The sequence below is a fragment of the Excalfactoria chinensis genome, chromosome 5, assembly GCF_039878825.1.
Source record: "Excalfactoria chinensis isolate bCotChi1 chromosome 5, bCotChi1.hap2, whole genome shotgun sequence".
Taxonomy (NCBI): Eukaryota; Metazoa; Chordata; class Aves; order Galliformes; family Phasianidae; genus Excalfactoria; species Excalfactoria chinensis.
The window spans coordinates 30,808,907-30,835,505 of NC_092829.1; the positions used below are offsets into that span (position 1 = coordinate 30,808,907).

Below are 26,599 nucleotides of genomic sequence, written 5' to 3' on the forward strand. Positions count from 1 at the left end.
GGCGGCGCCGCGGCCATGGAGAGGGCGAGCCCGGCGGCGGGGAAGCTGAACGCCGGCGGCCGCGGGGCGGGCGATGGGCACGGCCCCGCGGGGGGCAGCCAGCCGCGGGCGGCGGCGGCGGCGGGCGGCGCGGAGCCGGGCGAGCTGATCGGGCGGGCGCTGGATTTCAAGAGCGAAGGGGCGCAGTGCTACAAGGACAAGAAATTCCGGGAGGCCATCGGCAAGTACCACCGCGCCCTGCTGGAGCTCAAGGCGCTGCTGCTGAGCCAGGAGCCGGGCGGGCAGCGCCCTGCCAACGCCGCCGCGGGCGGGCTGAGCGAGGAGCAGCGGCAGGCGGTGGAGGCCATCGAGGTCGACTGCTACAACAGCCTGGCAGGTCAGCTGGCAGCGGGGCGCCGGGACCCCCGGCCGCGCGTCCCTTCCCCCGCGTCGCTCCCCGGCCCCGCCGCGCTTTTAGAGCGAGTTCGGCACCCGGGCGCTGCTTGCGGCACCCCCCCTTCCTCTCCCGGCCCTCCCCGAGCTGCCGCAGGCCCCAGCGGTGGGAAAGCGGCGCCCGGAGCGCGGAACCGCGCCGCTGCCCCGCGGCCGCGGGCGTCCTCCGGTCCGGTCCCCTGCCGCAACGTAAAGCCGGTCTTGTAAGCGGCGGCACGGCGGGGAGCCTCCCTCACCGCGACCGAGGCGAAGCAGGGGAAGGGGTCGGGTGCTGCTGCGCTAGCTCCGAATAGCGCCGGGTATCAAAGGCGTTTTCTGGCCCCTTTGCTATAAAAGTTGAAGGCAAATATAGCGCTGGCTTTTCGCTAGGCGCCAGTCGCAGCTGCGGCCAGCAGACGTGGGCTCATCCCTCCCATCTGCTCGGGAGAGGTGCTGCGGGAAGATGGAGGGGAGGGCCGGGGATCGGCGCACTTTGAGGTCTCGTTCTGAAGTCCCCGCTGAGGAGCTGCACTCGAGCACGCGCTGCGGGATCAGGGGTCATTTCTGCTCCCAGGAAACACATGGATGTTTTCTGTCCAAGCCCAAAAGCATCCCTAAAACAAAAACTTGCGGCCACGTACGTAGAGGGTAGGGAAGGTTTGTAACCTCAACGAGGTGCACAAAATGACAAACCTGATAAAGCTGTGCTGTTCTCAGGAGGATGAAGGGTCACTCACAACCCTTTATATCCTTGGGGAGAAAATGGTGAAAATCAGGACACTGTTGTGTCAGCTGTCACCGCCGCCTGCCTCCTGGCTTTCTAGACACTTGGCCAGCTTTGGTTCCTGTTGTCCAGGGCTAAAAAAAAAGAGGCAGAATAAAGCAAACAGGGTTTGAAACATCGAGCCAGAACCTTCTCCTGCCTTATCCACGCCAATCTGTTACACTTGGTGTGCCTTTTGGGATGTAGTGGAAGGCACGGTTTAGCCCCCATTTATCACCTTCATAGATATTCCTCCTTCAAAAGCCTGTCAAAATCACGGGGAGGAAGAGGCAGGTGAGATTCCAGAGTGATAGCATAATTGCACAGCTGTCATTTTGCCTCTCGCAGAATTCCTGTCCACGGGTTTATTAAAACCCATTGTATGTGGCAGGGCTTGTTGAGATTAGTGGAGTTAGTTATACAGAGCCCGTCGTACTACAAGCAATTCCGCACAGAGCGTTTGTGGGTTTGCAGATGTGCTCCCAGGAACATCTCTGCCCGCTGTCAGTGCCGAGGCACAGCGGGGACACGGCAGAAGGGCTGGCTGGGCTTACCCACCGCCCTGGCACTTTGCTGCACTCCCAAGTTCTGCTCGCTGGAGATGTGCACAGTGCCTGCAGGGTCCTCCTGCACCGCGGTCGTTGTCCATTTATTTGCTGCTTCTGGTTTCTGCAGGGAATTTTTTTCGGTGCTGTTTGTATTTGATTCTGTCAGCGGTTAGCAGCCTGACGTGAGAAACCTGCTCCATCTTTAGCCTAGATTTGAACAGATTTTACCTAAATTTAACTGGTGTGAACACAAGAAGAGTTGACAACAGTTAACCCTGGAGGTGCAGGCAGTGCTTCCCCTGGAGTAATGTGGCATCAGGTCAGGGTGCCCTTTTGCTCACAGCATTATTTGTTTTCAGTAGATGGACGGCAAAGAGTGGAGAGCAGAGAGGGAATTTGTCCTGGAGACACTGAGCGGGTGTGTTGCACTGCCTGAAGGAAGTGCCCCTGTTGGAGGGGGCAGCGTGCAGCTGAACAAACTGCAGCGCTGCTCCTCCCGGCACAGCCCCTGAGCTCCCACTTAGCAGGAGGATCTGTGAATTAGTGTCTGAAGGGAAGGAGAGGGGTGGGAGGGAGCTCCTCCAGAACTGTCATAACAGTTAGTACACCTTCCTAATAGAAACCTCACGAGGTGCAGCAGCGGGGCTGTGTGCTGTAAGGGAGTGGTGCAGTAGGAGCCAGCAGATCCGCTGCACAGTGTGCTCTGGCACCAGTGTCTGATGTTGGAGTTATTGGATGCGGAGAAGAGAGGAGATGCAGGGCGCCCTGCTTCTGAGCACTGACTGGGTGCCTCGAGCCGTTTTAAATAAATAAATCTGCATTGCATAGTGCAGAGAGCATAACAGCCGTGCATGTTAATTCTAGAGAAGGCACTTTTTCACTTAGCTCTGATTTGTACCCGATAGCATTAGCAGCTGTCATCTGAGTGTCCTTATTATCGAGTTCCTTCAGCACCTCTGCTTGCTCTCCATGCTCAGCAGTTAGGAAGCCCACTTGGGTTTTGCACTGTTTTCACGCGGCCGGCACACATTCACCTGTCAGAGATGTTTTGCATGGTAAGTATAGATGTGCACACCTAATTGCTTACTTAGAGCCAGACAGAGGAGCACATCAGCTATGGTTATAATGCACTTAGCCAAATAAGGGGGTAAGAAATACACACCCAGAGGGGATTTGGGACAGTCGGATGGGTGAAGGCTGTGCCCACAAACAGTACGATTGGGGTTGGTTTGTATTTTAATCCGAGTGATTACGTAAGAGCACGTGGGCCAACGGTGAACTGTTGTCTGTGCATTTATTGCTTTGCAGAATGTGAAGTCACTGATTCACGTAGAGCACCTTCAACAGGCAGTTCTCATACTGCAGGGCAGGGCGGCTCATTCTCACCTTTAATCAGAACCCCGCAATATTTGGTGTCTTTTCTCAAGTTTCTGCTTCCAAAGCCATGTGGCACCCCCAAACCTAAGCTATTTAAGCCCATCGCACAGGATTCCAGAGCCTGCTGGTCTGTAAATTCCTGTGTTTTTTGTAAATTGCTGGCCTAGGATTTTCATGCTGGCCATCGGTAGTGCTGCTCGCATTTCCTTCACCAAGCTATGAGCTGGGCTGCAGGGCCAGCCTCAGGAGCTTCACCTGAAAGAGACTCACCCCTCATTTGCACAACCCAGCTGAGAGCCCTTCGTTTTGGCCTGCGTCTGTCTGGTAAACATTACTGGACATAAGGGCAGCAGCATGGTCAGGGCTCCCAGTAATCACTGCGGTAGGCAAAGAAAAATCCTACCAGCAGTGCACTGCCTCGCAGAATGAATGCAGGGCTGTGAGGCAAACAGTCATTTCTTTATGACTCAGTGACGGTCTCTGACCTTGAGGAAGTCACTTGACCTCCTTTTGCTTCTCTCAGCCCATTTGAAAAATAAAGAACAGGAGCCACAATCCAGTCCTGGTGGTGCATTCAACCGAGTTTTCCCAAGTCAGTGGTTTGTATTCTTTGAAAATAAAAATGAATGTAGGAACAATGCCTGCAGAAAAACAAGCTGGCCAAATACCACTCACGTCCCGGTCTCCTTTCCACTCATATAACATCTTGTGTGTAGTCGAAGCTAAAATGCCTTTTGAACCACAGGTAGGTAGGGAGCATCTACCTGCTACAAATGCAACCGCTATCCCCATCGAATGCAAAAAGAATTTATTCCAGCAATACTGCCCAAAGGTTTCAAAGGATCTGCCCAAAAGGATCTCTGCAGAGAGGTGTTAAGTCCCAGTCCTTCCAAAGCAGCAAAATGCACAGAGTAAGCATGGTTTTAAGCTTTATCGTGAGGGCGCATTGCAGTGTGATAAGCAAACCTGTGTTGGTTTTCCCAAGCATGCAGAAACACTGGAGCTAATCTTGGCAGGAAAAGCAGAACCAGAGACAGAATGGAGGACGAGGAGTGATGCTGGGAGATGTGAATGTTCCATTCTGCCTCTCTGCACTGACCAGTTGTATTAGCCTCACCAAACTTTCATTCTTTGAACTTCAGTGTATACATCTGCATTGATGACCTCTTGGGAGTGCTGGAATGCTTTGCGAATTACATGAATGTCAATTAAATGTAACGTGCTCATCTCCATTGAAGTACGCTTATTTTAGTAAAGGAGTCCTGCCAAGAGGGCACAGGTACCTGCAGACTGTTACAAAGCATAGCCATCCAAGCTGCATCTCAGCCTGGACAGCAAGTACAGCCTTGAGAGAGTAGTCCCTCTGAGACAAGGGGCCTTAATCCAAGTGAAAGTACTACTATGTATGAGAAAAGATGCTCTGCACTGACCACTCACTAAGTCTCCTCAAAAGGAACCTCTACTAAAAATCCACCCCAGTATGTAGCAACTAACAAGTACAGACTCTACCAGGGCACATTGCTGTGGGTGTTAAAGCAGCCTTGGATTGTTGCTTGATGTGAAGTCTTTTTTTTACATGCTGCATCAACAACAACAAAAAAGCTTGGTAAGGATGCCATGCAGTGGGAAAAAGAGAGAGCAGCAAATGTGGCTGCATTTTCACTGAGGTGGGAGTTTCCTGACACTTTTAGTTTAGATGCATCTGCCCAACCAGAGCGATGGGAACGGCTGCTGTACAGGCCTGGCGCAGTCCTTGTTCCACATAGGTGCAGTCAAAGCAGAGAATGAATACAAGTGACTGTGAGGCATTTTAGTGATACACCCAAACCCCAACCTGTATTTAAATAAGTGGGATTTTAAGCCATTGCCATGAATTATTCTATACAAATCCTGTGTATTTACCTATTCGCTTTTACTTTGGAGAACAAAATTCTCCCTGCTCAGGCACTGTGAGGGTGAGATGGGAAATGCTCTCAAATTTCAATATGTCTGACAGCACCTCTCTTGCTGAGGCAGGAGATGTGTTTTTCTCTCTATACATCACTCTTCTTTCCAAGCTTTTTCAAAACTTGAGGCTGTGGTGGTGGCAGGTGTTCTTGTAGCTGCTTCTACCAGTTGCCTTGTCCCTGCCGATCTCATCACAACGTGCTGCTAAGGTACAGAGCCCTTTGCCAGGCTGCCCTGAGGAGCTGCAGTTCTGGTGAGCTGAGCTGTGTCCAAGGCTAACTACAGCTCACCAAAGGAGGTAAAGCAGGAGGCATCAAAAAATGACAGAGCTTTTTCTGGAACACAGAGCAGTGGTTAATTTGTTTACCTAAAGACTGCAGATTGTTCTCCTTGAGGTGTGTGTTGGTATGCTTTCTGTGAGGTCTGTAGTAGCACCTCCTCCCAGCTTTACTCCATCCTCTTCTGAAGTGCTGTCCTGGAGTCCCACAGTGAGTCGCAGTGAGTCACAGCCTCTTCCTCCTCCCCACATTTCTGTCAGCGATGCTCTGGAGATGGTTCAGGTGGTTCAACAAAGCCACATGTGAAAACCAAAGCTGGTTCTCAACCTATTGCTAAATACATCCACGAGCTCCATGGTTACCTTCTTTTCTGGGAGCTGGGCCACCTTTCCATGGTTCAGCAGGTGGAGCATCCTTCTTTTCCTCCTGTTAGTTGAGCTCAGACCCAGAAACTTCAAACCCAACTCCAGACTTGCTTCTCCAGTCGTTCTTCTAGAAACGCCTATCAGTTCAGCAGCACGTCCCCATCAGTGTCCTGTGAGCAGAATGACCGATGCTCCAAGTAAGGAGGGCCATCAGGGGATCTCATATTAGGATTTTAAGATGAGCTCTAACGCACACCCAATAAAAGAGATTGCTTTAAGGAAAGAAATAGCAAAAGAAAATGGTAAAAATAAAATTGGAGGTCTAAGTGTTGCCAGGTCCCACTTTCTTCCTGACACTGTGCCATCATACAGAAAATAGCATGCAAAAGAAGAAACAAAACTTAAGAAAGAGGAACTACATGACAAGATTTGGGGAAAATTTACTGGATGTTTATTTTCTTCTGTGTTCTCTAACCTCACAGGTGAGAAAAGGTGATATAGAAAGAATATATCTGTATATTATAGAATATATAAAATGTATCTGTATATTAATCTTGATTTCAGCTTACCTGGATAACCTTACCAGTGACTAAAACTGAGGGTTAAAAAATGTTTTGAAGAAGAGTCAATATTAACTATCATTAACTAAGAAGTTGTTACTAACAGCCGCTCAGGAGTCTGTCTCCTTTTGTTCATTTCTGCACTGCATCTTGGATGGAAAACAGTAAACACAAGACATTGATAGATGAATGCAGGTAAATCTTGTGGTGGCTTGGAGCGTTTCTGTTCCTTTTTTCTTTAACAAGGACAGTAGAATCCGTGCAGTTTCTGGAAGCTTCGCTGGAATTGCTGGAGGTAGCTTCAGCTGGGACAGGCTCACATGAGGTGGGGAGGAGGTAGGAAGGCATGTGGCTGGCCCTGCTCCTGTACACCTGCCCAGACGGCTGTGCTGTGCTCAGCAGCTCAGGAAGGTGGGGTTGGAGCAGAGAGGTCCCACCTGAGCATAACCATTCTGAGATTAGGACCGTGCTGGAAATCACCCTGAGACAATTCATGGAGTGAATTAGGCACAGTCACGTTTTCTCTCTACAATAACCCATGGCAGAAGGGACAGCTGGGAGCAATGATTTTATCTGTCATAGCTTGACGTGCCAGAGCTCATCTGTTATTATCCATAGGCAACAGCTAATGTCATGGTCTGTACTTCAAAATCCACTCCATTCTCCTCACTCTGAAATTCTTGACACACCATCACCCCGAGGCTTATAGGCTGGATAGCACCATCTGCTTCTCCTTGGCTTTGTCCCATGTACCCAGTTTTCCCATCGTGTCTCTCAGCTCAGGAGTCGGGGCTGTTCATGCAATCAGTGCCCTTCCTACTTGTGTCCTTCTGCTCGCCCTCCTGGTTACAACTTTTTGACCCCACAGGCAAAGTTCTGTCCCTTTCCAGGACCTGTCCCCATTTTGCCAGTGAGGCTCCCTTGTCCTTTTTGTTCACAGGTTCTGCCCCACAGCGTCTTGATGCACTTGATTCCTCAAAGCTGATTTTACTTGTGGTATATTAGTTCAGACCAGACCTTTTCTCCTTTCCTGGCTCTCTTTAAAACCCATCTCTGCTGCAACACCTTCTCCAGTACATCCATTTTCAACAGGTAAAACCTCAGCCTTGCTAAAGCAAGTACTTTTTCTCACCACTGCTCTGCATTCTCTTTCTTACTTTTAACAGGAGCACTGTCTGTTGCGTTTCCTTGCTGCCAGTTTAGGGGGCTGTCATGAAGATTGTTCTGCATCAATGACAGCAGCACCTCCTTTCATATCGGAGTGGCAGCAGCAAAACTCTGCTAATCTAGCCGTCGATCTAGTTTCCTAGGAGCTGCTGGAAAGGAGCAGCTGGGTCAGCCAGCAAAGAGCCACCAAACTAGTTTTCATCAGATTTTGATTCTGAAGCTCCCGTGATGCCCTGATTACAATTGTGAATTTTCATGCCCCTGGTGTTAAGCTGGCCTGGCCACATCAGGGTCTAAATGGTTCATTTCCTACTTGAGGAAATTCAAGTGAGGTATCTACCTTGCCAAAAGCCTTGTTCTGTAAAGCAAGAAGGATGAAGGCCCTCTTGGTGGAACCTAATCATGCAGTGGTTGAGATTCGCTACCTGCCTCATGCATCTTTAAGGCTTATTTTGATGGGCACGGCCTGATTTCAGCTCATCTCAGCTCGATACATTTATCTTAGGTCCAGCTTGTAAGACTGTTTTCAACTCAGGGCAGCGGAACTGTTTGCTGCTACCTGAAGCAGATGGAGGGGAAAGCAGAAAATAAGTGCTAGTATATCCTTGTCCTGCACACTCCCCAGTCTGGTGTGTGGGAGAAGAAATTTACTCCTGAAAGCAAATTCAAGGCAGAGGAGGTGTCTGGACTTGAAAATTTATGTTAGACCCTTAACACTTCCTTTGGCTATTCCTGGGCTGGTGTGACTAACCAACTTCTACCTCCAGTGTGCTGTGCTATCCCTACAGTCACCATGTAACCCACTAATTCACCCTGACAGGAAAAGCATCTTCATGAAATACAGAACAATCTTTCAGCCAACTACAAAGAAGCTGTGAGAATTAGCATTCCTCTCCCCCACTCCTGCTTCCAGAGAGGGAGTGGACAGAAAGCCCAATGTTTCTTTCATTCTTTGAGTTAATAGGTGGGCTCCTTGCAATAGCTGTAGTCTCTCAAACATGAGCTACTCGGGGAGGCCATCAGTTAATATTGCAAAAGCAGAATTGTGAGGAAAGGAGTCTGTTATTGTAGGATAATTGCCATAAGTCAGCACTAGTTATACCTATTGCTCCGCCACAGCAACTTTTTTTGGTCACTTATTTCCAGATGAATAAATGAGATCCTCCATCCCATGCCTCTAGCGATGATTCTCTCATCAAACAGCACGGTGCAGAGTTAAGCCTCAACAACTTCTTCAGTCACCATATTTTTTTTAATGCTAGCATAATTCAAATCCCAGATTACTACCCTCTTAAATGATTTGCAGTGATTAATTGCTCAAGACGCAGTAGTGCATTCATGTTGCAAAGAAACCAGAGCAGCATAAGATCCTCACCTATACTGGAAGCACAAAGAAAATACACTCCTTTTCCTTTATGCGTTCCCTGTCTGTTGTGATGGGGGCTCAGACTGTGGCAGATCAGGAGCTTTGCTCACAGGGTGGAGGGTAAATTAAATTAATAGATGAATATAAAGTAAATTTTTAAACTCAGGGCTGATTAAATTGAAGCACGGTGCCAGAAGGTATCATGGAGTTAAAGAACCGAATAAGGTTGGAAAAGAAGGCTGAGACACAGAACTAATCAGAACATGTGATGCTGTATTAGATAGGCGAAAAACTGTAAAGCAAATATTACATTTTCATGCTTGATAACCACTGCTAACTGGTTTGGATTTATGAATAAACCTCTGAGATTTTAATTTCCCTTTCCATGTCTGTGTCACATAAATGACTCAGTTGTCCTGTGACCAGCAAGCACATTCACATCCTTTTCCTCTTGGGCTGTTTCCACCTCACAAGCTCACAAATTCAAGCAGAAATTCTTGCCTTAAGTCCAAAGAGCACGATTTTAAGTTTTGCATTACCAGTCTCCATCCCAAATAAATTTAACACCATCCACCGGGTCACGTAGGTCTTTTTATACAACATCCTCATCCTTTCTACTGTACTTTCTGACTTCACAGTGTGAGTAGAGCACTCCTACAAAAGCACTAAGGCTCAATAATGAAATGACTTCCTGAGACATTCCACTAGCAGTCTCTATTAGCAGACATATACGCATGTGAGCAGAACCCACTTCAACTTGGTCAGCCATCATATAGTTCTCAGTATATCCTCATATCCCCTAGTATAAGCAAAAGGGTTCATAGTCAAGACAGAGAACTGGCTTACTGGACTGGCCTTGTGCAGTGATTCCTGCATTGCTGGTGTCTGAAAAGAAGCCCCTTACTTGGGGTGAAAGCTCCACTCCATACAGTTCTGATCAGACACACTCTCTACCTACTCTGTTCTTCCACTGCCAGCCGTGCGCTGCTCAGACATGGATTACGAAGAACTTGGGAACAATCTGGGATCTTTACCTGAAGCACTTTGCTACAACTTATATTAAAGAGCAGGCATCTGATTAGAACACCAGCCAGTGCTCCTGCACAGTTCAGACCCTGGCTTTCTCAGGCAAATAATGCGCTGAATCATCACTCTAGTCTTTAGTTTATTTGTTTTCAGCCTGATTTCCAAAGGAAATGAGTTATAAGCAGGCATGTTTGCTGTGGTTGGCCTGTCAGGCCCCCTCAATAACTTTCCAACCTGTCGCCTATCCGGATTTGATGGAGTGGCAGTTATCTCAAATGCAGTACGTTTACATACAGTACAAACAGAGGGCAGGGAAGAGATGAGGGGATGCTAGAGGCCCAACCACACAGAGGTGAAGCTTCACCTCAGCTTGCAGTGGCAGGCAGAGCCCAGCCAGGTGGCACAGCCCGACAGAGCCAGCTGTGCTCACAAACCACTTTTCTTTGTACATTTGTTCCATGCAATTTTAAGGAAAATAAAGTTTTCAGAGCTTTGATTTTTACCTCTCGCTCTTCAGTTTGTTAGAAAACAGTTGACATGGGTGTCCTCTGCCTCTGATTGTGTCCGTTCTTGTTCTCTCCATCCCTCCCACAGAGGCCATAAAGGCTGCTTTCTGTTTCAGAACCTCATTAAAATGCAAAGGCTTTGGGCTACGCATGTGATTGGGCTGTTATTTTAATGAAGGAAATGTTCCTCCCCATTCAACCTCTCCTTGCCAGTAAGGTTTCTCAGCTAGGGATCAAATTAAAAAAGGAAGGCAAAAAAAGCATTTCAGTCTCTATCAATTGTACAAAGTCTGATCCAAAAGTAATGCCTCCTATTTTATTATGTTCGCCTGTGATGTCAGAGGTGGATGCTGGTGGTATGGCAGTAGAGGTCGAACCCACCCTCTGGTATTCCATTACATGTTGTTGCTGTGTGACAGATGGCAGCAGAGGGGCAGTCTGACAAAATAGCAACTGACATGGAAGCACAGATAAAGCAAAGGTGTGTCAGCAAGTTCCCCCGTGCGGAAAAAAAATGGCACCCACTGACATTCATTGACGCTTTCTGAACATTTATGGAAACCAAACAGTGAATGTGAGCACTGGTGCGTTTCAGCAGTGGCGACAGCAAAAGATAAGACACGTTCCGGATGGCCATTCACAGCTGTCACACCATGAAGTTAAGAGTGTCTCAATCAGCTCATCTACACGAATTGGCAGATTATGGTCAGGGAACTGTGTACAGAGCTGAATGCTTCAGTGCATTGGAAATGATGCTGAAAGCACTGGAATATTGCAAGGTTTGCACCAGGTGGATCCCACAAACTCTCACATGGGAACAGAAACATTTTCCTAGCCGTGATGCCATCATAGCAGCTGTGAAACAATGGGTCACTCCAGTGATGCAGATTTTATGAGCACAGCATGCAGGTTCTTGACCATCGCTAGCAAAAATTCATAGGTAACAGCAGTGACTACGTTGAAAAATAGTGTTTCATAGCTAAGAATTTAGTTTATCAGTGTTATTGTGCTCTCTGTATCAGTTGTAGTTTCCATGGAAATAATTAGGAGGCATTACTTCCAGAGTGGGCTGCATACATGGTCTGAAGACAAAAAGGCAGTGGCCTCAGACAACCTGCTTCCCAGCCCTTCCTTAGCAGATTCTGCAGTTGTCTGTTTCCCCATGTCCTGGGAGGTAAGGTGAGCTGTGTTTCAGCACCGCAGGGCACAGCACACAGGTGTTGTGCAGCCGCATTTCCCAGCCCTGCTATGGCACAGGATGGAGCATTAGCTCTCAGCCCAAATTAAACATGCCACAGTAAGCTGAGCCTGAGGCAGTTGCGGCGTGCGCAATTGTCAGCAACCTCATTTGAGAACCTTCGAGCTGTACCAGCTGCATTTCACACCCCTGCTGTCAGCTGTTTATTCAGCAAACCACACCTAGCAAAGGAGGCTTTCCCATGCAGCAAAGGCGGCACCTTGAGATCTATCAGTCCCTCCATAGATCCTCCATACTTAAAGAAATACCCTCCTTGCCTCAGCGGGGTTTACAAAAGCCATCTTTCTACTAAGGTCTTAATTTCATTACGTAGTAGTTCTTGTAGTTTACTCTGTTAACAGTCATAAAACATTTGATTGCACATTTTAGAGCCGGACAGCTGTTGAACTCCGGGCACTCACCAGATGGTTGTCACCATCTGATATTGCTGATATCTGATAAAATCGTGTGTACTTTTCCCTTGTGAAAACAAGCCAAGAGACCAGATTCCTCCAGTGGGAGGCAATATCAACAGAAGGCCAAAGGAGGAAAGGATATGAAGTGAAGACCACACAGCAGTTGCGAGAGTAAAGCAATGCAAGGTGAAATACGTGGAAAAACAAACAGAGAAGGAGTGGTGAAATAAATAGCAACTCAAACAGCAGAACTGAAGGTCAAACATATCTAAACTCATGTTGACTGGACTAGACTGTACTAGATGAGTCCTGATTCTAAAAGATACAGACAGGTCAAGGATTACTAGATAAATGTAAAGTCAGAGCGAAGGAAACCTCCAGGGAATTTAACCTGGCAGATCAACAATAAATGCCTTGGCAAAAACAAACAAGGGATTCCCATCGCTCCTCATGTGGCTGCAGGAGGAGGAAGTACTTACAGAGATTACAGAATGAAGTGATCTAGGCGTTAAAAGCTGACTGAAGCTCTTGTCTAGGTATCAAAAGCTGATTGAAGTTCTTGTCCCACCAGTGGTTTTCTAGGATCTTGCTCCTACATCTCCTGGCTGGGAAAATCAAAGGCACAGAGATTAGAAGATGCAATATGAAGACGATCTCTGTTTTGGTTGAATAAAGATTTGCTGATTGACAGCTGGGTATAGATTCTGAGTGCTTCAGAAAGCACTTCTTGTTCACCTGACGTCTAGGTTTTAACTACTACCAGCTAAGAATTTTCTGTAAATCATTGGTGTTAATTTGAAGGAGCAGTAACTACAGGAACAGGTAGGTCGAAATACTCTTCTCAAAACAGAAGCTATGAGGATCACATGAAAAGCTGTCAAAAGTTGGCCTTTTGGAGGAAAACTACTGTATTGTACACTGGATCTGTGACAAAACAAAACAAAAACCAAAAAGCCACAAATTACCACAAATTTGCCTTAAAGTAACTTAAGAATCATTTTGAAACAGTGAACACTTCTGAGGCGTTCTTGAAAATTCAGAAAGTCTGAGATATAAGAACTCTAACCCAAAGCACATCAAAGGCAGAAGTCATTCACACCTGCTGTTACTAAGTGCTTATGTAGTCAGAATTCTAGCTTGGAGGGTGCCACAGCAACCTCCTTCCATAGAACCTTCTGAATGAGTGGGCTGTCACTGGGAGAACCAAGTTTGTGCTCCAAGTGTGACAGCACAATCAGTAACCAGATTGCAGACAGAAATCCAGACTCAAGCATGGTGCAAGGTTACAGGTAATGCTTGTTCCAGGTAACTTTTATACAAACTGCTCTTACATGCTTTCAAAGCTAAGATCCTTCACAACTTCTCTGAGCAGTCTATTACAGCGTTTATCTTCCCAGTCAGAATCTTTCCTGGTAAAATTTAAGCTCTCTTCTTACTTCATGAATACAAGAACTGATTGTACCGTGGTTACAACCTGCTTCACATGTCAGGGCTTCTTTGTCTTTATACATGTGAACACTGTAAGGCTGCTTTCCTTCACTGTCTACTTTAAAGCCTGTACTCCGTCTTTTCTGTACCAGTTGTTATTGCTGGTGTCCCCCTGCAGTTTATATCCACATTTTCTTGCAAGATTGTTATTCAGAATTAGACATATTACTCATGTTTCTTGCAAACGTCCTTTTACACGTGTTGGTGTGCATTTTTTCCCTCATTAATGGTATTGCCTTGTTGACTGATGTGATGTGGGTCACCCCCTAGATCAGTTTCTGCAGAACTGTCCTTCAGACAGCTGGTTTCCCCCATACCACTGCATGGTGTTTTGTTTCCTGCCTAATTTTAGCACCTTTCACCAGCCCCTTCCAGATTGCATCCTGTTTTTGTTTTGACACTGCTCCAGTCTGGGGGTGCTTTGGTCTTCTAGCCCTGTCTTCCGATACACCCCAGCATCTCATCACATCTTGCTGTTACCTGAAAATTCACAAGGCGCTCTGCAGTCTGTCATTTAGATCTTTATTGAAAATAACAAATACTGTTGGATCTAGGATAGATCAGTGCAGAACCTTACTTAATATTGCCTTCCTCTTCAATAACAAAGTTAAGTCTATTCATTTAGACCGCTCTCCTTCAATCTGCTTGAGAAAACGTCACTAGAATTTGTCATTTGACTAGTATAAAAGCCAAGATATGTAACATCCACTGTTTTTCCTTTATCTTCAAGATTGATTGCCCTATCACAGACTGAAATTAAACTGATTTGTTCTGACAGCTCACATTAGCTGTTACTTATCTCACTGTTATCAGCTCTGTGCTTTCCAAACCCCTAGAAGGGATGGCGGTAGGTGGAGTCCTAGGGCGGGCTGCTAGCCACAAAAATCCAGATGCACCAGACTCAGCAGCTCCTTTGAGAGCTGCTAGATGCCTCTTAGTGCTTATGATGGTGGAAACATCAGCATTCTTTAATCACTAAGGTCTCTCTTCTGGATTGTAGTGGTCCTTGTTCTGGTCCTTCTCCTGGAAGAGGTAGGAAGTACTCAGGAGCAGCAGAGAACTAAAGAAGACCATGCTTTGCAATGAAAGGAAAACATGGTCTAGAAAGCAGAAAGGGAAGGAACAATTGGCACCTGTCTATGAGTTGAGAGTCAGGTGCTAAGAAGAGGAAGGCAGCTTGGAAGAGGTGACACTTTGGGCTCTCCAAACATTTGTTGATCTACAGCTCATTTAGCATGAATCCCTCTCTACAGAGAGAAACAGCCTGTCATACAGCTTGGATTTTAATTATCCACACATTTTCTTGCAAGCAGAAACATACGGGTATATTTAGGGCTTTGTGGTACCTGGAGATGAATAAATGAGAACCATAGGCTGGAAAGTCGTACTGTCATTCTCATATTCCCTCCTCACCCCATTAAGAGTGTTCAGAAACTAGGAGTCAGCTGATCAGATTATTGCCAGACATTATCAAGCTGTCTATAATTAGTTTCTTATTGGTGAGAAGCCAGAAAATCCTCTTTGTTTGCAAGCTTGGACTATAGAGAAAAGAGAAATATTTAATGGAAGAGATTGTCTGGAAACCGTAGATTCTAATTAGCATCTCAGCCCTGTAGTGAAACCGTATGCATCATTTCTCTGAAAAAGATGCTGCTAAATATCCTCTTTGGAGGAACTCTGGGTTGCATTCTCGAACAGCACAGCACACATGGGCTTGGTGCAGATATGGATGCTTAATAACCTGCTCTGTTCTCTCAGCATAGGTTTCGTACGTTCCCTCACATACATCTTCTTTCAGTGCCAGTCAGGATCAAAAGTTTAAGCACAGGTTAGAGATTGGGCTGTGCCATCCACATGTTACTTCTGCAGCTTCACCTTCCAGATCACTTACTTTGATTTCAGAGAAGTTTAGGTCAGAGTAGTCCAACAATCCAGACCGGTCTAGATCTTAGTGGCCTGCATGCTGAAATCACAGTAGCTCCATTCCAAGGTTACTGTCAATCTCAGATAACCCTTTACATTTCCAGCATTGTCCTACAAAAGACATGTTATCCAATATTAGAATTTAGTTGCAATCTAAATTACTAGCACATGGCTGAAATTTTTAATGTCATTTAGTAACAGTATCCTCTTTAATTCCTCCAGTGGACACAATACAGCCCATGTACTTTTATGAACAATGGTTACACAGACCACTATGCACAAAGATGGATACATCCCTCAGTGGCATGAATAGAAGGTTGCTGAGTATTCCAAAACATTCTTGTTTCTTTTTTGCTCTGATTTTTCTCTAGTTATATTCCAATACTCTTTCTTCCTAAACACAAATCAAACCAAGACTTATCACTGTCATTTTTTTCTTAGGAAGAGCACCCCCATGAAAGCTGCCAAGCCTTCTCAAGTAAGAGAAGTATTATGAGACTCTCATAGTCTTCCGTATTCGAGTTCTATATGCAATAGGCAGACAAAACCTGTTCAACGGTACATGCAAGATCTTAATCATGTCAGAATAAAACCCTGAAGTGATTATATCAAAGCATCAATTGCACGTTGTCTAAAAGAGAACAAGAATATGTTCCATCTCTCTGTGATTTAAACAGATTTTAAGTGAGTTGTTGGCTGCTATACTTAGGGTGAGATCATGTCAGAAAGTAAAACATTTTGCAGAGTTTAATCATGGTTATTTCTGGGAATGACACTGTGAGTTTGTGAAATACACATCGAGTTTGTAGTGGTTGGAGTACCTAGCACTTGCTAAGAAGTAATAATCCACACTTAGGCTGTTAAACTCCAGTGGTAGAATCAAGAATAAATGCAGTAAAGAAGAAATATTCTTGTCAGGCTTGAGCAGTAATGGGTTTATTTAGCTCTCTGCCCTGCAGCCAGCCCGATGGATACAAGCCGGTTTGGTTTTTTGGTTCGTTTTGAACCAGCAGATGTTGCAGAACAATTGTTTGTCCTGCTTCCTTCATCAAAAACTCATCCCAAGTGAACAAAATGCGCTCACTGGGGGTTTTTTTGTTTGTTTGTTGTCTTTTGGAAGACAAATCTTGGTTTTTAGTCTAAGGAGTGGAAAACAAGTTATTTGGATTCAGACTCTCGTGTGGGTGTCTGAGAATGGTTCAGTCACAGGGCAAACTATTAGCTCTTGCGTAGGACACCTGCTCTTGTCTCTAGGGGATATTTGCAAAGGCCAGCTTTCAGGCATTGCAGATCAGTATTCCTCAGCAAGGACAGTGAACAGAAAAAGATGATTCAGAGAAAGAATGCAAAGGTGGGTAATTTGGCTGCTAGAGGACCCGCTGCCATGGAGGGAGACTAGTCACCTGTGCTTGAATTACAGCTATGTACATGCTCCTCCTGGTACTCAGGCTAGGTTGTTCTGTGCCTTTATGCCCTCAGCACCTTGTCCCAAACTTAGTGTCTCCACTTCTGCACCCAGCCTTTGCCTCCTCAGCAGAATTCACTTACTCACTCATACACCCCTTTCTGCACCCCAGCAGTTTTTCACCTCACAGCTCTCAGCCCCTGTCTCCTTGCCTCGCCAGCATCAGTCTCTGTCTTTATCATAAGACAGTTTATCTATGCTTTATCTCCAGTTTCTGCAATTCTTTCTTCTCATTACCAGAGAGCCAATAAGAGATGTCTCCTATTCTCTTAAGTTCCCGAATCCCTACTGTGCCCTAAAGTGGATTGTGTCCAATTTAGACAAAATATTAAAAAATGTGGGTACCAAAATCTAAGGCACCTCTACCTGACTACAATACAACCAGACTCTATTGGTTTTATTTTCAGAAGGTTATTGGTTGCCCAGCTCCATAATACCCCAGGGATAACAGAAGGCACCTGCTTGACACAAATGATATCTGCCAGATTTAGATTGCAAAGCCAAATGATGAGAGGACATGAGACAAATCCAAAGAGACAGTCAGCAGAGACCTTTAACAAGGGGAAAATAAGATGTGTTTCTCTAATCTGCTTTTCAAAAATACCTGAACAGTTTTGGCTGACATTTTCCAAAAGCAGACGTTACATATGGAATATTTTAGAATAAAAACTTACAAGAGCAACAAAGTTATAAGCAGGTGATTCTCATCTATGATGGAAGCAAAGCAAACTAAAGCAACGGTATCAGCTTACCTGGGTGACAGCAAGCTGCAGACAGGGCTGGACTTTGAGAAACATGAATTGAAAGCAGAGACATTCCTGAAGGGCCAAATCATCTTCATTCCCTGGAAAAGGTGCAAATTCCTGTTTTGAGTAACACAACACATTGAACTGAAGGAGAGTGCCACAGGGTAGGGATCTGATAATGGTCTGCACAGTAATTTGGCTTACTTTTCCATAACATGGATAGGTTTTGAGCCTTGCCTGAAGTAGGAATTTGGTCACTGGGATAAAACTGGCTGGGAGAATGTTCTGGCATGCACACTTACCCTTGGCAAAACTTTCCAGGTATACAAGGCTTTTCATATTGTTGTTCAAAATCTCCATGTTAAAACCCATACATCTCACTTGCAGACTTAGTACTTGGGTCAGCCAAAATTAGAAGCCAAAAGTTGGGGCCAAATGGAGCTATTTGCATAACCTGCAGTGGTTTGCAAGTAGGAGAGGTTTCTCTGATGACATGTTAACCAACAGCATTTTCAGTTGGACTTCACTTTGAGGGCTCAGAGAACAGCTATAAAGTGATGAAAACTGAGAAAAGCTTTGTTTGGTTTTGTTTTACCAAGCAACTCCAGACTCTTCTTTATGCAGGCTATTAAAGAGAAGATGGAATGGATTTATCAGTTTCAGTGCATTGATGATAGGAGCAAACACAAGCTGTTCAGGGTAGCAGACAAAGGTGTAACAAAAATCAGTTGCTAAGAGTTGATGCTAGACAACCCCCTGCCATGGACAGGGATGTCACCCACCAGCTCAGGCTGCCCGGGATCCCATCCAACCTGGCCTTGCGCACCTCCAGGGGTGGAACAGCACAGCTTCTCTGAGCAACCTGTTCCAGTGCTTCAGCACACTCTGAGGGGAAAAAAAATTCCTCGTAATATCTCATCTAAAACTCCTTATTTCAATCTAAAATAGCTGCTCCCTGTCCTATCACTATCAGGCCATGTACAAGTCAGTCTCCCTCCCACTTATAAGCTGTCTTCAAGTACTGGAACATCATAACGAGGTCTCTCTGCAACCTTCTCCAGGCTGAACAATCCCAACTGCCTCAGCCTTTGTAGGAGAGGTGCTCCATGACTGTATTTGTGGCCCTTCTCTGGACTCAATCCAACAGCTCCACACCTCTCTTGTGTAGAGGCCCCACACCTGGACATAGTACTCCAACTGGGGCCTCATAAAGACAGAACAGAGGGGGATTACCTCCTCCCTTACCCAATGGTGACTATACTGTTAGCCTTCTGGGCTGCAAGCACATTCTGCTGGCTTGCATCACGTTTTTCATCCATCAGAGCCCCTAAGTCCTTCCCCATGGGGCTGCTCTCAAGGAGTTCTTCTCCCAGACCCACACTGAGGGGAAATGAAACATCCTAATTTCTGAGCTGTGAGTTCAACTGATGCTGCTTTACAGTGATGAGACCCACAGAAACTGAGTGACTACAACTGTAGGTTTGCATCTGCCCGTGCAGGGCGCCTTTTGAATTGCCAGATTGCTATTAGAGATGATGCTGTGTGGGGCCAAGCCCATTCACTTTCAAGAAAGCAGAAGGAACCAGATAAACCTGTCTTGATGCAGTCTGTGAGGGAGCTCTGTTTCTCAGAAGGATTCACTGGGGGGCCTATTAAGAACAGAGAAGGAGAGCAAAGATGTGTTTTTATGTGGTAAACAAACACTTCTAGCCAGAAATGCACATGTCTGTTTAGGAAAATGACATTTTCAAAACAATTCTCCCCTGACTGAATGATGCAGGAATACAACGGTGCCATGTCTCTTCTGTTTTTGAAAGCCGAATTACTAACAGACTCAATATTTGCATTGAATCACAATCCATTAAGGTCATTCCAGTGCACAAGAGCTAAAAGCACGCACCTCTAAATATTTATAAGTGAGCTTCTCCCTCCAGGTTCATTTACAACAGCCACTTCCAACGTTGGTGCTCCAAATGGCCATCTCCTGCAGCATAACTGTTTCCTGCACATCCATCTGCTCATTTTGTTCCGATAAACACGCATCTCTCCTGCTAGCCATGTGGTAATGACTTTTCCCAGCCATATGCATAGTTACTAACACTGCCTTGCAGAATCTTTACTGTGAACATGAGCCACAGAAAAAACCCAGCTAGATCTCTGGAAGTACCTTTCAGCTTATCAATTAGCAGGATTCGGGATAGTTTTCTTTTAAACTAACCCACAAAGCAAGTCCAATACAGAATTACTGAGTTAATATGCATTGCCCATCTGCCTGTCATCTTCAGAGTAACTTCTATGACGATAGCTGGAAATACCAAGTAGTAAACAAACGGCCTGAAATCCCCCATCTAGTTGCTCTGCAAGGCAGTTTCCCAGGACGTGAAAGATTGGATCACTGTGCAGAAAGCTGCTGCCACTGCTGTACGTGCTACCTGGGCAGCAGCCTAACAAAGCTATCCAGTTTCCAGGGCTGTGAAGCCAGCAGTAAATTTACACTCTTTTTTTTCTTTTTTAATAGCTTAACATAAATAAATAAATAAAGGAAAACGGAGCACAGTCATTTCAAGCTCCATTAGAAACAGAGTGAGAAAAATCAACGTTTGACAAATAGGAAGGGACAAATTCTGGATGAGGAAATGCTACCAAGCTTTTAGAGATGTATGGGTTTTTCTTTCTTAACTGGCAATCATTAGGGAGCAGTCAGATGCCTTTCTAATACCTATGCACTTCCACATCAGGGGCTACTAAAATACATTGAAAGTCCATCACTAAAGCAAATGGGACAAAGATCTAATGAGTAAATAACATGCCACTCAGCCAAACAGACCAGCAGTGGGACAAGTTTAGCACTCCTTGCTCAGTGCATCTTTATCATAGATTCTCTACAGGCAAAAGGCTGTTTATAATCATTTCCAGTTATCTGTTTAAACTTCTAACATATACTTGGGTTAGAAGTGCATTCCATCCACACTAACTGATGATGGGCTTAGACTAATCTAGGCTGCAAAGAATCTCTGGAGATCATCTAAGCCACTCTCCTGTCCATGGAATGTGAAGTGAGTTACAGAGAAGGTGCAGGGCTTACTTAAGGGGTGCAGCAGAAGGGAGATACAGAACTGAGTCATTTTCCTGATCCAGCATTGAATTACCTCAGTCACTATTACTACACAAAAAATGAAGTCTGGCCATTTGTTGGTGCCATGTGAACAGTGATACCTTGGATTTCCAGGAGCAGTGAGTCTCCTTGCCAGCGAGGCACTGAGTAACACCACCTGTTAGGGGAAATTTCTCCCCATGCCCTGGCACTTGACAGTGCCAGCCTCTGAACTGATCCTTGCAGCAGCATCCTGCCTTCCTTCCCCTTCTCTCCTCCCCAGATCATGTCATTCCCAAACTTGCCTTGGGTAGTAGCACCAGAAGAGCTCATGGACAGAACAGCTTTCTTCATTTCCTGTAGATCTGTGCCCTGTTCTCATTGGTGGTCCCCAAGACCATCTTAATGCCCAGTAAGCCAAAAGAAGCCAAGCCCAGAGTGAGCGCTACAGTAAGCCCAGAGTGGCAATCAGCATGCCATCTGTAAAGCGTGTGCCAGGGATCTCCCTCTAGTTGTGGGGAACTCGCTGTGGGGATTTTCCTCAGCTCCCTGACATTTCTACATCAGTTGCCCTTCAGCACTGACACACACACACCCTCAGTAGGCTGTTTCCTCACTGTTGTTTACTTTTCCTTCAGGAAGCCAGGAGAACTGACCTCTGGTGCTGAACCTTTTGTTACAGTGCTTAGCAAAAAGCACGCAGCCCAGCACATTTTTTCCTTCCATTATAATTCCAGGTGCCCTTGCTTCACTAACAGCACATTCCAACAGAGCAGGGCTCCTTGTTGCTTCCTACAGAAAAAAAACTATATAGGACCACCTGCATAAAAGACATTACATTATAAATTCTTGGACCATTAAGACCAATATCTAACCTAATTTAGTTCCTTTTGCTCCTTCTTATCAGATAATTATTTCTTGACCTCCCTTTCTGTACTGTTCCAAGCCCTGTTCCTCAGCTGAGGAATGATTCTGCTCCAGGCTAAGCCAGTCACTGCCACAAGATCACATGGAGCTCTGGCTCCAGGAGGATGTTTATGTTTTCACTCTCCCCCTAAGCCCCCAGAACAAACAATCTAATCTGTCTGAAATTGCAGAAATAGAAACGTTGGTATTTAAATGGTGAACAATTGGATTTGGCAAACAATGTGTACGACTGCACCCTTTCTGAATCACAAGTCTGAGTCACTGCCCTCACCTAGGCTACTCTGTTTGCCTGTGCAGATTGCAGGAGCAGAAATACAGCCTAATGCTCTCTTCTCTCTCTCCCCATGCCCTGCAGCCTGCCTGCTCCAGGCCGAGCTGGTGAACTATGAGCGCGTCAAGGAGTACTGCCTGAAGGTGCTGCAGAAAGAAGGCGAGAACTTCAAGGCACTCTACCGGTCGGGAGTTGCATTTTACCACCTGGGTGACTACAACAAGGCACTCTACTACTTGAAAGAGGCAAGATCCCGCCAGCCGACAGGTATAGGAAGGCGCAATGTGACTTTACATTGAGATCCTTTGCATTTCTTTTCACAAGACTTGGTCCCTATCTGACTGTATTGATTTCCACAGGGATGGGCACGACTCATTGTATCCTTAGCCTTGCTTCAAGGATTCTCCCCTTGGGCAGCAAGTTTGCACTGAGTGTCTAAAGATGTTAGCCGTGGGCTACTGCAGAGGCTGCAGCACAGGCTGGAAGGTACCAGTGCTACTGGAATGCCATCTTTATGCAGAAGGGATCCTACCTGCTTCCCTCCTTGCCTTATTTTTAGAGAAGGAAACAGGATGGGGAAGAATTCATCCCAACCAAAACATGTCTTGAATACAAGAACACACTTTTTCAGTTTAGCAGACCCAGAAGACTACTTGCAGTCCCAGCAGCCATGCCTCCCGGCATCTCTGTAGAGGAGCAGCATTTTTGTCTGTTCAGGCAGACATTAACTCTAAAAGCATTCATTGGGATGCTTCAGCTTGGGCCATGAGGTCAGTCTCGTGCCTGTTCAAGTATCTGCCGTCCACATGCCCAAAACCAAAATAATAATTTGAGAAACAAACTCATTATTTACCCAAACAGCCTAAGCTAGTTGGACCAGCCATCCGTATGCCAACCTACCTGAAATCAGAAGGGGGCAGATGGCCACAGTGCAGAGATGGTGCTTTTATTTTTCCTGATAAGGGGATAAAACACTTGTTCAAACCATTTCCATGAAAAGACGTGGAGGAAAATTAAAGGACCCCAGGAAAGTCAAACAGAAGCCATGTGCAAGGGAAACTCTGGAGAGCAGCTTTTCCACTCACACCTGTGAGCAGAGAGTGAAAGCTGAGTGTGGAACAGGAGTGAGTACAGTGGTGCTGGTATGCCTTGGGCTAGAGGAAGCAACAGAGGTAGTGAGAGGTGGCCGCGTGCAGTGTCCTGGTCCTGCTGGGCTCTTGCAGTGACAGTGTCCTGAAGGAGCACTGGGATCCCACTCCTGTACAGGCACCCAGTTCCATCTGCCATGCCTGTCCCCAGGCTCTGGGCAGCCTGACAGCACAGCTGCACACCCCACACTACTGAGCAAATGTGCTTAAGAGCTCAGTTTAGCCTATTTACAGCGTGCCCTTCTGCTTTCAGCCCATGCCAGAACTAGGGAATAGGGAAGCCTGCGTAAAGAAGAACATAGGAAAATAAGACATTATCTTAACCTTGAGGTTCTGATAAGGCTCAGATGTGAAAAAGTCTTTCTAGCTGAACCACTTTTTAAAATCTGAATTGTTGTTCTTTTTTCCCCTCTCAGGAATACTATTTATTTGGTCTCCCTCATTCCTTCTTGAAGTAAAAACTAATGTATTCAACAGCAACAGCTCCAAATACCACTGTTTGCTGCAGACATACCAGAAACTGTCCCCAAAGATCCTTAATGTATACAAAAAACAGTTCTGGCCTTCAGCTCTGCATCAGACTCTTCCCTTTTACCCTCAGACTATCTGAGGCCGTTGTTGCACTGTTTTATTTATGATTGTTGAGAACTTGCAGGGTATTCAAGGAGAAAGAAGTGAATACATACGGTAAGAAAGGATGTGGCTGCTAGAGCAGTAGAAGCAGGTGATGCATCAAGAAACGTTATTGCATGACCTGGAATAACTCAGTGTCTCCATCTGCAAAACGTGATCATTTCTTCTGTGCGAAGTTTCACCAAGCTTGCTGGTAAAGCACTTGGTTATCATTACAGCCCCCTATTTTTTTCTTTACCCCCCCCCCCTTCCCTTCTCTCTCTAATAGGACAGTTTTTGGCACAAATCATTGACAGCCTCTTCAGCAGGGGAATTTTAAATGGCAAAGAGGAATTAGTGAGCAGAGGGTTTTACATGTTTGCCAGTATAGCAATCCCTTATAGGTGTTCACTATCCCTTGGGTTTGTCCTGATTTCTTATGCTACCTCCAAAGAAAAAGGAAAAAATACAAAAGCAGATTATATAAATAATATGAGATAACTATAAATAATATGAGATAACTGTATAACACTTCTTACTAAGAAATTGCTTTGAAAGAGTGAAGAAAGCCTCTGTTAAGCTGTGCAGAGCACTCTTTCATAAACTGGTGCCCAGAAGCTGTACATCACAAAGTTAAACTTTGATATAACAGACATGGCATACACCTTACCTTCAAGCTGTGCCCAGCTTCTTCCCGCCCACCTGTTCACACCATAAAGGTGACCACTGACCAGGGATGCAAAAGGACCACAGATTGGCCTAGGAATAGCAGACACCCATAGTTAGTCTGTCAGCCCTACAATGCTCAGGTCAGAGGGCCTGTGCACCAGGCCAGCTTCCCATGCTACCAGAAGTAGTTGGCTTTAATACTCTGGACTCTGGTCCTGCCCCAGAAGCACACAACCAGCCCTGAAGCTATAGGGAGAAGCAACACAGCAAAAAGGCTGATGGCACAGCCTGAGAGCCAAGAGAGCCACTCCTACTGCAGCATCACCATCTTTCAATGTAAGCCTGACCAGGCTGCCCTTACCTGTTACTTACAGGTCAGTACTTCCTCACTGAAGAAGCACCAGAACCTTCTGCTCGTTAACACATAGTTTTGAAATACCCCTACATACAGGGTGAGAGTAGCACAGTATTTAAAGGAAAAGAAAAGGCTCCATTTTTTTTTTCCACAAGCAAAGAGCTACTCATTACTCCTCTCCAGTAAGGCAGTAGCCCTCAAAGGAGAAACAAAACACATCTCTACCAGCCAGCAATTTTTTTTTAGCTATCTTGCAATTAGATTTGCTCCCACCCCCTGTCACCTGCATCTTATTTTGCCCCTGGCTCTCTATGTGTGTTGCAATCTCCCAGGTGAGTGAGGCTGTGCTGTCAGTACCTACCTACCTCCCTTACCCTTAAGCCAAAGGTACCTGGCAGCCTGCTGTTACTACTCATTGCTGAGACTCACCACCACCTGTGCCAGGCACAGAATCCTGCAGGCTCAGGCAGGTGTGAGTTCCTAATGTGCCTTCACCTGTGCTAGGCTGGCCTCTGTGCAGCCCAATAGAGAGGATGGTTACCTGTGTAACCATCAGGTGCTAGGAGGGCAGAGCAGGCAGAGTGAAGGGAGGCCAAACACTCAGGGTTACTCCCTCAGCTGAATTGCTCCACTTCTGGAGGCTGCGCAACTGAAACTACTTCTGCATTTTTTAAAGGGCTGCTTTAAAATCGGTTGGGCTGCTGCTCCTTACCTAACACCAGTGACAGCAGAACTCCTTGCTTCACTGAGGTTCCCTGAAAGGGACAAGTAACTAAATCACTGAATTCTATCCTCTGAACTGACTTGGGTGATGCTGATGAGCCAGCAGAAGGCTTTGCCCAGAGCCCCACCTCACCAGAGGTGGCTTGGAAGGTCACAACAGCATTGCTGCAACATGTAGAGAGCTCTGTTTAAAGAGAAGCTGAACCATCTCCCATGGCCTTCACTTGAGCTGAGGGGCACAGCAGAGGTGCCACCCTCTCAATTATAAAGGAAACTTTGCACCCACAACTCCTTTAGTGGGTGCAGTACACTTACTAGCAACTGTTATTGTACCAGTAACGTGCTTATCTCTTTGGAAGCTCAAGCACTTCTCCTTTCCCAGCTGGCACAGGGCATGTTGCTGTTCAGATGAAGAAGAGATGAGATTGTTCTTTCACTGTAGGCAGAGTGGATGAAAGCTGGCCCTGGTTGGCCTTCTGAGTACAGCTGTGAGCAAAGGACCGTTTTTAAATTAATACATAAGTGAAAACAGTTATTCTTTATGCTTGCTTGCTTTTGATATCACACACCATTTGCTACTATGCAGATGCCAGGCTCTTGTAATAGTAAATCAACATGACTGGAGACAGGAGTGACCTTGGTTGCAGAAGCATGAGGTCTTTTGGAGACATGCCTGTGGAAATCAACCTGTGCCTTGAGTGAACGGCAAAACTTGTGTGCTGCATGCACTGTGCTAGCGCAACAAAATACTGTGAGGAAAAAGATGGCTTACCACTTGCACAGGGATCCCACAGCTCTCTACACAGATAAAACAGTGTTTCTATGCCTGTTTGGCTAGAGGGTTTGGTTCAAAGCCCGTTCCCACTGGAGCTGTTCCTCAGGCAGTGCCGGAGCCCAGGAATGGAAGATGCAGCACAGATAAGAGCTGTGGTGCGTCTGTCTTTCACAGGAAGTAGTAACCGCTGTACATGTATGTGTGTGCTCTTTCCCTGCAGATACCAATGTCATACGATATATCCAGCTGACAGAGATGAAGCTCAGCAGATGTTCCCAGAGAGAGAAAGAAGCCTTGTGAAGAAGAAGCCGCTTCAGCTGAAGTGCCCAAAGGGGAACATTTCCTTCCCAGAAGCCCATTTGGTGGATTTTCTTGTTTGCTCTGCCTCATCCCCATCTCCTCATCCACCCACTCTCCCTTGCTCTTCATTGAATCT

At 46.0% G+C, this 26,599-nt stretch overlaps 1 protein-coding gene and 1 long non-coding RNA gene across 2 annotated transcripts; one reads left to right on the plus strand and one right to left on the minus strand.

Moving 5' to 3' along the window:
- TTC9 (tetratricopeptide repeat domain 9) lies at window positions 1-26,474 on the plus strand. Its single transcript, XM_072339321.1, has 3 exons — window positions 1-376; window positions 21,966-22,148; window positions 26,384-26,474. The coding sequence occupies exons 1-3, from the start codon at window positions 16-18 to the stop codon at window positions 26,461-26,463; spliced, it is 624 nt and encodes a 207-aa protein (XP_072195422.1). The 5' UTR covers window positions 1-15; the 3' UTR covers window positions 26,464-26,474.
- On the minus strand, window positions 24,308-24,790 carry LOC140253620 (uncharacterized). The gene is made up of 2 exons (XR_011903917.1): window positions 24,672-24,790; window positions 24,308-24,400 (listed from the first exon to the last, which is right to left on the minus strand). It is a non-coding gene; the product is annotated as an uncharacterized lncRNA (long non-coding RNA).
- Window positions 26,475-26,599: the final 125 nt, after the last annotated feature.